At 40.1% G+C, this 13371-nt stretch overlaps 1 protein-coding gene across 1 annotated transcript in view; it reads left to right on the forward strand.

The window, feature by feature from the left end:
* Window positions 1-13371, forward strand: part of SCAPER (S-phase cyclin A associated protein in the ER) — a gene marked incomplete at its 3' end in the record, with an annotated part of 494945 nt that overhangs the window by 416224 nt on the left and 65350 nt on the right. Inside the window, exon 27 of the mRNA XM_082835986.1 lies at window positions 7507-7662. Within this exon, the coding sequence (XP_082692112.1) occupies window positions 7507-7662 (156 nt within the window). The remainder of the gene's footprint in view (window positions 1-7506; window positions 7663-13371) is intronic.

Here is a 13371-nt window from a genome sequence, read left to right on the forward strand (position 1 = left end):
AAATGAATTTTTACTGGCTTTCCAAGTATTTAATTATGTAGCCATGATTTGCTTTAGGTAACCTATTATTACTTACATAGGTTTATTCCAGTATTTTACTCTTACAGATAATACTGTAAAGAACATCTTTCCCTACAATTGATTATTGTCTTCTATTAAACATTGAGAAGTATAATTTGGGGGTCAAAGAATATGCATTAAGGATTTTGATCCATATTGCCAAATTGTCCTACATAAAGGTTACATATGAGTACGTCCTTGTACCCTCAGCCTAGACACTGTCGGATATCATCATTCTTTTGAGTCCTAGCCAAACTGAGAGGTGAAAATATTTCAGTTTTTGTATTAGTAGTTATATTGAACATTTTTTAATGTTCACTGGCCATTTTAATTATTTTGTGAGTTGCCTGTTCATGTACTTTGCCCATTTTTCTATTGGAGGTATTGACTTTTTTAATTGTAAAAGCTCTTCATGTATTAAAATCATTAGGCACATGCATAGGGGGCAACCATACGAAAGATAGCAAGAGGGCAGCCATCTGGAAGCCAAAAAGAGAGGCCTCAGAAGAATCCAACGCTGCTGGCACCTTGATCTTGGATTTTCTTGGCTTCCAGAACTTTGCTGAGATATGGATGGAATGTGCTAAAGAACAGCCGACCGTCTTGTACTATGAAATGGACTCCAGTGCTATAGATGATGCTCCTGTTTGTCAGGATCAGTGTTGATTCCCTGTGATAATCCTCTGTTTACAAGGTCTTAGTTCATTACTTTTGATCAGATTCTGTCATCAAACAGATGGCCTCACAAGAAAGCCAGATAGTAACTATCCATAGACAAGAAACCATTGTGAAAACTCAGAATGCAGGAGGTAGATGAGACTGAAGCATCTCCCCCCAGACCTCAGAGATCAAGAAGTACCACATTAGAAGGGTAAGAGGAGCAGCTACACTCTGACCACAACAGCCCTCCCACAGGCCAGCACAACGCTGCATGAGCCCCCATCCCCCCACAAGCCTGTGGTTTCTCCAGTGGGAAGAGGGAGCCCAAATGGACATCCAGCTCTCCCAGCATTGTGGGACACTTCCACTTGGGTCTCACCTCACCGGGATTGCTGGGGGAATCTGCAGAGCTTGACCACTGGTGATCAAGTAGAAAGGTGTGGAGGGGCTGACAGCAGTCAGCACTCAGATCTTGGTGGACTGTATTGCTGCTTGCAGTGGTGCCCAAGAAGAGATCCCAGGCAGCAGCTCTGCCCATCTGTGGAACTGAGCCTGTAGCCCCATCTGGCCACGGAGCTCAGTTGGCAGTTCTGCTGATTAGGGTCCCCAGTCCCCAGACTGTACTGGCTGTAGAGCTTGTTTTACCACACAACCTGGGAAGGAAAGCAAAATATCATCCTTGCCCTCTAGCTCAGCATCGCCTTTATTCTGACCATCTAGGAAGGCCAGCTGGGGAAGCCAGGCAGCCGCAAAGCCAAAACTACAGCCCTTCTTAGGCAGGGAACCAAGCCAACAGAACTACCCAACTGTTGAGCTTAGCCTCTGACCCCACATAACCAGGAAGACTGAACAGTAACCCTGGACAGTCTTAGAGCCCAGCTATTGTCCCACTCAACTACAGAGCATAGCCTGCATCCTCACCCCACAATGGAGCCCAGACAAAGACTCTCCCAACCACAGAGACAGTTTCTTTACCCACCCAACTATGAGATATAAATGGAGGCCCCTCCCAACCAGAGAGGCCAGCCAGTGACCTTGCTCAACATCAGAGCACAGCAAGCAGCCAACCTGATCAAGAAGCCCAGCCTGTGGCACAGCCTTTCAGAATATTGAAGGAAAAAACTGTCAACCAAGAATGCTGTACCCAACAATGTTGTCCTTCAGGAATGAAGGAAAAATAAAGACTTTGCCAAACAAACAAAAGCTGAAGAAGTTCATCACCACTAGACCTGCCTTACAAGAAATACTAAAGGGCATTCTTCAAGTTTAAAGAAAAGGATGATAGGGACTTCCCTGGTGGTCCAGTGGTTAAGACTCTGCACTGCCAATGCAGGGGGCCCGGATTCAATCCCTGGTCAGGGAACTAGGTCCTGCATGCTGCAACTAAAGATCCCACATGCTGCAACTAAAGATCCCACATGCCACAATGAAGATCCCGCTCGTGGCAATGAAGATCCCGCGTGCCTCAACTCAGACCCAGCGCAGCCAAATAAATAAATAATTTTTTTTTAAAGAAAAGGATGATAAGTAATAACATAAAAACATATGGATGGGCTTCCCTGGTGGCATAGTGGTTAAGAATCCGCCTGCCAGTGCAGGGGACACGGGTTCGAGCCCTGGTCCGGGAAGATCCCACATGCCGTGGAGCAACTAAGCCTGTGAGCCACAACTACTGAGCCTGTGCTCTAGAGCCCGTGAGCCACAACTACCAAGCCTGAGAGCCACAACTACTGAAGCCGGCGCACCTAGAGCCCGTGCTCCACAACAGGAGAAGCTACCGCAATGAGAAGCCTGCTCGCCGCAACCAGAGAAGGCCCACGCGCAGCAACTAGAGAAAGCCCACATGCAGCAACGAAGACCCAATGCAGCCAAAAATAAAATAAATAAATTTTTAAAAAAACGAAAAAAAACATATGGATGTGTAATACTCACTGGTAATGGTAAACATATAGTCAAAATTCGATCCTCTGGTATTGTAATGGTGGTGCATAATTCACTTACAAGTCTAGTTTGAAAGTTAAAAATCAAACATAATAGGGCTTCCCTGGTGGCGCAGTGGTTGGGAGTCTGCCTGCCGATGCAGGGGACACGGGTTCGTGCCCTGGTCCGGGAAGATCCCACATGCCGCAGAGCGGCTGGGCCTATGAGCCATGGCCACTGAGCCTGCGCGTCCAGAGCCTGTGCTCCACAATGGGAGAGGCCACAACAGTGAGAGGCCCGTGTACCGCAAAAAAAAAAAAAAAAATCAAACATAATAGATATAAACATAACCACAGTAATTTGTTATTGAATGAACACTATAAAAATACATAAATTATAACACAAATAACCTAAAATATGAGGAGGGAGAAATAAAAGTACAGTTGACTCTCGAACCACACAGGTTTAAAATGTGCAGGTCCACTCACATGCAGGTTTTTTTCAATAAATACTACAGTGCTACACAATCTGTGGTTGGTTGAATCTGTAGATGCAGAACCAAGGGTATGGAGGGCCAATGATGGGACTTGAGCATCTGTGGATTTTGGTATCTATAGCGGGTCCTGGAACCAATTCCCCACAAATACTGAGGGACAATTGTATAAAGTTTCTGTATGCTATCAAACTTTTTATCAACTTAAAATAGGATGTAATATATATGTTTTATTTAAGCCTATACGAACCTGTAGTAGATACATATAGTGTAAAGAAGTCAAAGCATACTGCCGCAAGAAGTCATCAAATCACAAAAGAAAACAGCAGGAGAGGAAGCAAGGATCAAAGGATCTAAAAACCAGAAAATAATTAGTGAAATGACAATAGTAAGTCCTTACCAATCAGTAATTATCAATACGTTAAGTGTAAATGGATTAAATTCTCCAATCAAAAGACATAGAGTGGCTGAAGGGATAAAAAAACAGTATCCAACAATATGATGCCTATAAGAGACTCATTTTAGCTTTAAAGACACACATAGACTGAGAGCAAAGGGGTGGAAGATATTTCAAGGAAATGGTAAGCAAAAGAAAGCAGGAGTAGCTATATTTATATCAGACAAAATAGATATTAAGCTAAAAATGGTTAAAAGAAACAGAGAAGGTCATTATATGATAGAGAGGTCAATCCACCAAGGATATGACAGTGGTGTGGTAAATATTTATGCACCCAACATCGGAGCACCTAAATATATAAAACTGATACTAGAAGAACTAAAAGGAGAACAAAACAACAATACCATAATATGTCGGGACGTTAATACCCCACTCCCAACAATAGATAGATCTTCCAGACAGAGAATCAGTAAGGAAACAGCAGATTTCAACAACACTATAGTCCAAAAGGACCTAACAGACATATATAGAACACTCCATCCAACAGCAGCAGAATACATATTGTTCTCAAATACGCATGGAACAATTGCTAAGATGAATCCTATGTTATGGCACAAAACAAGTCTCAACAATTCGAGAACACATAACTTATATCAAGTATCTTTTCCAATCACAGTGGTGTGAAACTGGAAAACAGTAACATTTTACAGTATATACATATGTCAAATCATCACATTGTACACCTTAAACTTACATGATATATATATCAGCTATATCTCAATAAACATGGGGGAAAAATACACTAGGCCTTCATCTTACACGTTTCAAATGCTTTTTCTGTTTGTCATTATTGCCTTTTAAAATATTTAAGTTTTCTATTATTTTATGATGAAGTATATCAACATACACCTAACAAAATTATCAATACCTATGTACCAACTTGACAACATTTTTCAGTAACCAATAACATTTTTCCATATTGTCTTAGATCTTTTTTCTTATTGGTAAGAAACCAAATGTTGTAGATACAGCTAACTCCCCATCTCCATCCCTTTCCTCTTACTCTCGCTCAAGATGTAAATCACTATGTTAGAGTGTGTGTATATAATTCCTATGCATTTTTATAAAATTTTTATATACATGTGTGTAATATATATGTATATATGTAAATATATACAAATATATATAAATATATTTGTGTATATAAAATTTATATGTATATATTTATATATAATAAATATCCATAAACAATATATTCTGCTTTCTATTTTTTGTATTATTTAAAATTTACATAAATGCTATCATACTATTTTGTCAGTTTCTATGTTCACATAACATGGGGTTGAGCTCTATGTTGATGCATATAAATCTGATAAATTTATTTTAACTGCTCTACAGATTCTATTAAATGAATAAATTCCCAGTTCATCCATTTTCTATTTGAGGGCAATAGTTTCTATTTTTTCACTATTTCAAGCAATGATACAATGAATATCCTTGTAGAAACCTTCTTTTGCACCTATATGGGAGTTTCTCAAGCTTATATGCCTACAGTAGGAATTTATGAATGTTATGATAAATGCATGTCCAACTTTACCAAGTAACACCAAATTGTTCTCCAAAGTGATTTTACAGATTTCACTTTCCATCAGTAAAGGATAGGAATTCCATTTCCTCATATCCTTATCAGTGTTTTATATTAACTCACTGATTTTTGTCAGTCTGATATTTGTGAAATGGTATTTTGTGTTGTCTTCATTTTCATTGTGTTTATGATTAGTAAGTTTGCATGCATCTATTTTTAAAATACTATTATTACTACTAGTAACAATAAAACTAACAATAAAATGTATCAACTTCTTTGCGTGTATTAGCTTATCAGTCACTTATTATAAGAACCTTATACTAACATTCTATTACATTAAAAAGGAAACAGACTAAGAGGGGCAAGGTAATTTGCCCAAGGTCATCCAGTAACTTGCAGGGCTAAGGTTCAGTATGTCAATATGTCATTTTCCTTCATTATAAGATAATAGGGTTAGTGGTCATCATTTCATACTTCCCAATTTTAAAACTGTAGGATAGTGGTCCCCAACCTTTTTGGCATCAGGGACCGGTTTTATGGAAGACAGTTTTTCCACGGACTTGGGAGGGGTCGGTTTTGGGATGATTCAAGCACATTACATTTATTGTGTACTTTATTTCTATTATTATTACATTGTAATATATAATGAAGTAATTATACAGCTCACCATAATACAGCATCAGTGAGAGCCCTGAGCTTGTTTTCACTTGCCACTCACTGATAGGGTTTTGATATGTGTCTGCAGGCAATTAATTTATTATAGTCTCTGTGCAGTCAAACCTCTCTGCTAATGATAATCTGTATTTGCAGCCACTCCCCAGCACTAGCATCTAGTACTTCTTCAGCTCCAGATCATCACGCATTAGATTCTCATAAGGAGTGTGCAACCTAGATCCCTCGCATGCGCAGTTCACAGCAGGGTTCGCACTCCTATGAGAATCTAATGTCGCCGCTGATCTGACAGGAGGTGGAGCTCAGGCAGTAATACGAGCGATGGGGAGCAGCTGTAAATAAAGATAAAGCTGTGACAAAGTGAGAGAGTGGCATGGACATATATACACTACCAAACGTAAAATAGATAGCTAGTGGGAAGCAGCCGCATAGCTCAGGGAGATCAGCTTGGTGCTTTGTGACCACCTAGAGGGGTGGGATAGGGAGGGTGGGAGGGAGGGAGACGCAAGAGGGAAGAGATATGGGAACATATATACATGTATAACTGATTCACTTTGTTATAAAGCAGAAACTAACACACCATTGTAAAGCAATTATACCCCAATAAAGATGTAAAAAAATAAATAAAATAAATAAAGATAAAGCTTTGCTAGCTCACTGGCCGCTTACCTCCTGCTGTGTGGCCTGGTTCCTAACAGGCCACGGATGCTCAGTAACCAGGTAAATGCATTTCCAAATGTAAAAGGAGAAAGGGAACATTATTTTATACCTTTTAAATAGTAAACTTAGAAGAGGCTCCAAACATGAATTATTCATCAGCTTTCCTTCCTTTTACAAAAAACTGTATTAGTAAATGAATAGTGATAGGGATTTTAGTGCACTTACAAGCAGAAGCATCAATTCCTTTGCACATGTTGCTGAAAGTTTGTATGTGTTGATTTTCAGAACTGCTGTATTCAGAGTCCTGCGCTTTTCATACATGTAAATGCAATAGCACTGAATTGGTATAAAATGTCTAAGCTAAGGCTGATTTATCTACAAGGTCATTTATAGTCTTCAGATAGTTTCAATTATTTCTGCTTTGTAGACTAATAAAAGAACTACTGTTGTTGGTCCAGGTTAATAAACGACTCTGGAAAACTGTTTAATAGACTGAAAAGATGAAAATGACTTCATAAGTGTTACTGTCAACTCTCAGGACTGCTGCTTTTCATAACAGAGCAATTAGATTCTCACTGTTATACTTCTAATGGGGATAGGGTTTAAAAAAAAAGTAGAGAATCTAAAGTGGCATTAGAAGTTTAGATTGTAACAGGAGTGTCTGGGTAGCATTATCTTATTTTCTGAATCCCTGAATTCTGGTGAATTTAGCTTCTTAGTACTTTAGGAAGTACTGTTTTTCAAGAGGATAGAGATCATTGTAAATCATTTCAATTATTGTCAGACTCACTAGACCGGTGAGAATGATCAGATGATCACTTTCCTGAAAAAAATAGCATCAGAATAACCAAAAGAGAAAAGAGAACCATTTACAGAAATAGCTGATTATTCAGGACTAAATCTTAGGAAATTGTTATTTAAGATGCTGTACCCAAACGTATGTGTGTTGTGTTTGCTTGCTTGAAGGGTCTAAGCCTGTGTTTGTTAAGATTTATCTTTGAAGGTGAAGATGTTGCCAGACTATGCAGATTGCTAACACACATTTCTCCCCACATCTAGCTACGTGGTGAACATTGGTCTGATCGACAAGCTTTGTGGCTGCTTCCTCTCGGTGCAAGGCCCAGTGGATGAGAATCCCAAAACAGCCACATTTCTGCAGCATGCCGCAGGGCTGTTACACGGAATGTGCACGCTGTGCTTTGCTGTCACCGGAAGGTAAGGCCTCTACTTGATGTCAGTCTGGAGTCAACTTTTGAAACATCTCTTGGATTTTGCTCATTTTGGAGTCATTTCATAGGGATGTACATGGTCATCCTGGGCTCTTTTCCTCTTTGTGCTACCTCTGTCCTTATTGGCTTCCCATATTGAGACTTGTCTAATATGTCTCATTTTCCCTGGCTACATGCTCCTGTCAGAGCCTTTTTTTCTTGTTGGTGTCATAAACTTAACTATAATTTCTACAAGAGACCTTAGAAGTCATCCAGTTCCTCTTCCACTGAGATCCAGAGGAATCAAGTGATTCTCCTTGAGTCAGCAAGTCAGTGACAAAGCCTAGACCAAATCAAGTCAGGCCTTCAGTGCAACACGGCACAGCTTCCCAGTGCCCTGACCATCACATGCTTTCAGTTATCACCTCCTAAGTACTTTATTTTCCCCTTTGTCCTTCCAAGGTATCTCCATGAATAAGAGAAAGGAGCCATCCAAAAACAGGAGCCCCCTGACGTCACACATGACCCATGGGCATCATTTTAGCCAGTGTGCCAGGGACTACGACTGGCCTGCTTGGCTCTGTAAACCCCCTCACCCCACCCTGTGGACTGTCCTCAAAAACAGTAATTCTCTAAGGGAGACAGAGTAAACCGCCTCGTGTTCTTTTCTCTCCCCTCTTACCAAGTAAAAATCATTTGCAATAGTGACTCAGTGTTTCCGATAGAAATATGACATATCCCTCAGGCATATTAAGGATGTTCAGTAAAACAATTTTCTTACAATTAAATTCTAAACAGCACTGCATACAAATTATATATATATATATATATATATATATATATATATATATATATATATATATATCAGGGATTTGTCAAGAAGAAAACTAATGATTTGAAACTAATAAAGTCTAGCTACTTAAAGAAATCTTATCCAGCCGTATTCAATGTACACACAATGCTAATGTCTGTATTCAGAATATTTTAAAAGAGAATTTGTTTCCCGAAATGAACTTCCTCAACATTTGTTAGTCTGTTATGCATAGGACCCCGACACCCACCTATTCTTCCTTATTCTTGCCTCTACCCTGAGTCACATTTCTAGGAAGATTAAGACTGTCTGAGTATCAAGGAAGCCAAGCACGACCTGTAGTCAGTGTTCCACTTAGTCTGTTCCTTCTAGAAATGTAGCCAGAGCCTACCTTCCAGGGATTTGATGAGAACTCAGGAAGTGGCTATGTGTAGGTCTGTGACCTAAGTAAGCTCGGGTGGTCCCACACTGCCCAGAGGCTGGCAGCAGTGACAGGGCTCCATCCAGGGCCCTGGCACCTGCCAGCTTGGAGGCTGCCATGCTGCCCAGCTAGCTCCTGTGCAGTAGCCAGGCCACTCCCTGGGAGGTATCCTCTCACCCAGGAGACCCTTCCAACACTCACTCTTTTGTATACACACCATTATAAACCTGCCAGCGTCTCAAGTCTTTGTCACCTATACTCTTTCCTTGAATCCAGATGAATATCACATATAAACATTTCCATATGTGGTTGTTGTATAGTTTGTGGGCTTCCGCTTTCACTTACACATGGATTCAGTCACTTGAAATCTGTGGAACTTGAAAGAAGTTTAAAGGTCATTAATAGCCACTCATTTTTATAGGGAAAGCAACTGAGCCAAACTAACTTGAATTAGGACCCAAGATTCCTCCCTTGGTGTTCCCTCCTACACACTTGACTTTATATTATTCAAAATATGGTAGCATACGTTTTGTTTCTTTGAAAATTTTCTCAATTACATATGTGGAAAACAGGATCCTCTTCTCTTTAACACACACAGTCATGTCCGTGTCTAGTAGACATTGACTGAACATCTGCCTTGGGCCAGACACCAAGCTAAGTACTAAGGTTACTGCCCTCAGGGAGCCCAGAGTCTGGTGTGGAGTCAGACTTGCAAATTAATAGCTACAACATAATAGCTGCAACAGAAGAGAATGTGCCCAGAGAAGGAAGTAAAGCACTTCCAAAGGAGGTCAAGAAGGGCTTCAATGGCCTAAATCTTAAAGGATCCAGGAAGACAAGTGGAGTAAAGAATTCATTTGGGAGAAAGGGCATAATATGGGCACTGCATGATATAGTAGATGTTATTGGTGCCTGTGGCCTATCAGGTCACCTACAAGTGGCTTCCTGTATTTCTCTGCCTGAGGATATTCACTGAACAAGTAGCTGTTCGCTAGAAGTGCCAGGGAGTTAACACCCCCAGGAGTGACTCTCCAACAATACATTGGTGGGTAATATCCCAGCTCCGCTAACCCTCAGTGGGACGATCCTGAGGTATGTTCTGTACGGTTTCTCAAAGGGACCCAGTGGTAGCCTGTTCATTAACACTTACTTGATTAGCTTTTCTCCCTACCCTCTTTTCCTTCTCTACTTCCTCACAGATAAACTACTAACACCCATATCTTTGTTTCAGGGACTGCTTTGGGGGCAACCCAAACCAAGAGTTATGGATACATAAGACATTGTCTCATGTTCAGTTTGATGTAGTTTACAATAGGGTTACTGTGAAGAGTGGCAGGAGATGAGGTATTCAGTGCACTCCGTACATGTTCAAATTTCTGTGATAGGATGATCACTCCTGAAAACTATAGAAATGACTGGAATGGCATGAGCCTAGAGGCAGAAGGAATAGTAAAAAGGCTCTTGAAATGTTGAGGGCTGTGGAGACAGTAGAAATAGAGAGGAGCAGATACATTGAGGACACAGAATAAATGTAAGGGAAATGGCATAGAGCTGATAGTATGGGATGTAAAAGGAAGTGAGGAGTCTGCAATGACTCCCAAGTTTCTGACTTGAAATTTTTGAGTGGTAGATGGTGTAGTCTCCAAATTAGGGGATATATGTGGTTTTCCATGATTCTAGACATGCCCAAGGATTATCCAGGCAGACCAAAGTGTGAGTGTGTATGTATGAAGTTTATATATAAAACCTTATTCTATACGTATATACACACACTCATAAAATGAAGTATAATTATTTCTATGTACATATACAACTGGATTTTAAATAAATCAATGATTAACCCTTAGTGGTTTTTAAGAATTCTTCATCTATTTTTTACCCAATATAATTTCCTTCTCCAACCTCAGTTACTCTGCAAATTCTATTGGTAGGCCTTGCTGCAAAAGCAGGTTCGGGTGGTTTCCTGGCTTAATTTACCTAGGAAATTCTTAGCAGTATCAGTGTAAGCTGCTTCTCTGAGAGACAAGAAGAATGACCCCTGCCTGCTGTTCTTCCTCTCATCCTTCAGTCTTCCAGTATTTCCTGAATACTGCCAAGCTACAGGAAGACAGGGAGTTTTTCCTACATCTTCTGATTTGTTTACCTCTAATATTTACAGCCCATTTTGTGCTACAATACTTCCCATTTCTTTGTGGAAATTATATTTTTAAACTATAAACTATAATGACCTGTTGAAAGCACTTTGTTGCATGTGTTAAATAGTCTCAGCACAAGGTCAAAGCCGTGTGTGGGGAGAAAGGTAGCTTGGTTGTTGTTATACTAGAGGAATTCACATAATTCCTGTTGGGGCTGCCAAGGGAAGCCAGCCAGAGCCTGAGCGCCGAGGAAGGCTTGTCCTCAAAGCCCTTCTGTGACCAACAGGAGTAAAAGACAAAGGGGGCCCAGAGAGACCTTCAAAAACTGCCTCTTGTGAACTGGCGGACCCTGAGATAATTATGTACACTAATTGATAGCACAGGGCTTTGAGTAAACACTTTGCAGTCTGCTGGTGGCCGGCCTTTGTGATGGTGATTATAGCAGGTCTGCCTTTGCACTGCCCTGCTATTGTGCCCTTAATCTTCTAATTTTTACCTAGGTTTTCTGAAAGACAATTTGGATGTCAGTATTTACATTGTTAATCTCTACTTCAGCATGGGGGAGAAAAGTACTCACATGATTTTTGTACCAGCCTTGGTTTTGAACAGTAAACTTGCATTTCTTTAAGTAAAAATCGAAATTGTGATCTTCTGTGAAAGGATTGATTTTTATATTAGGATTACTCTACAATTTTAATATGCGAATTGTTCACAAGCTATAATTCTTAATCACTTCAACAAAATTCAACAATCTGTAATAGGACTTTCAGAAATGACTGTTGGGCCTTAACTGTTACCAGTTTTCCATTCTTGGGCCTGCAAGAAATAAGGAAAAAAGGATAGTTTTCAAATCTCAGGGCAGTGACTCAACTGCCATAATTGGCTAAGGCTCAAGTCCCCCTTAAGGTGCTGGCTCCTTAGCCAAACTAATAGGATCCGAACAGTAATGAGTGATTATAAATTGTAACCAACACAAACCCTTGCAGTTAATCAGCAATCATTTCTAGATGCATAACTATGCAAAGTACTATAGCAAGAGTGCCAAGAAGTAGTGGATCCAAAGTGAAAGAGTTTACAGTCCTTGTGACTGCACAGAAGAAAAACAGGAGCTTGTAAAACTTAGTTAATTCTGATTGGTTGGAAAACACTATTCTGAATGCTAGAATATTTTTACACAAAAAGAAATTTGTTATTATGTGTATTTGTGGTTTTTATTTTCGCATCTGTAAACTACACTAACAAAATGAGTTCTAGCCAACGTCTCTGGAAACCTGTGTCATAAAAAGATAAGAATGATTTGTAATTTAGCCCATTAATTATGTGGATATAAATGAGTGCTTCTCAAGTGTTTAAGGGTGCTTGAAAACCATTTGTTCAAGCAAAGGTAAACTTTAACTCTGCCTGCCTGAATTATTCATTCATTCATTAGACAAATATTTATACAGTGCTTGCTCTGTGCCAGGCCCTGTGCTAGGCTTGGGAGAAAACAAAAATGGCTAAGATGTTGATCGAGTCCTCAAGGACCTTGTAAGCTAGTAAAGAAGAGGTATATACAGATATCCATGGTATAAGGCAGAGAGTGATACAGAGGATAGAAGATAACACACAAAAAGCACTTAGCATGCTGCCTGGCACATAGTAAATGCTTAATAAATATTGGATTATCACATCATCATTGATGGACTTCAGAGGAGGGAGAGATCACTCTTAGTTGTAGGAATTAGCTGTTTTCTAGAGCAACTAAAATTTAATCTAGGCCTTGGAAGATAAAAAGGGTTGGAATATTTAGAGTTGAGAAAAACATAGACAAAGAAAATAGCATACACAAAGACATCAAAGCAGAAAAAAACATGAAGAATGAACAGAGTACTTAATTTGGCTGGATTTTGAGATGTATGTATTGGTGATTTTAGTGCCTACCAGACTGTTATGATGTTCAAATGAGGTAATAAATATAAAAATACTGTGTGATATATAAAACAATCTGCTGAATGTGGTGGTGGCAGTGGTGTCGTTAAAAGCCTTTGATCAGGGCAATGACATGCTAAAAACTATATTTGGGAGTTATCATGTGAAAGTGTATGAGAGAGGCTGTAGAAAGTGGGAAAGAACATTAACAGCATCTGGGCAAGAGGCAAAAGGAATGAAAAAGAAGAATCTTTTTTTTTTTTTTTTTTTTTTTTTTTGCGGTACGCGGGCCTCTCACTGTTGTGGCCTCTCCCGTTGCGGAGCACAGGCTCCGGACGCGCAGGCTCAGCGGCCTTGGCTCACGGGCCCAGCGGCTCCGCGGCATGTGGGATCCTCCCGGACCGGGGCACGAACCCGCGTCCCCTGCATCGGCAGGCGGAC

The sequence above is a fragment of the Leucopleurus acutus genome, assembly GCF_964270905.1.
Source record: "Leucopleurus acutus genome assembly, chromosome: 1".
NCBI classification, from domain to species: Eukaryota; Metazoa; Chordata; class Mammalia; order Artiodactyla; family Delphinidae; genus Leucopleurus; species Leucopleurus acutus.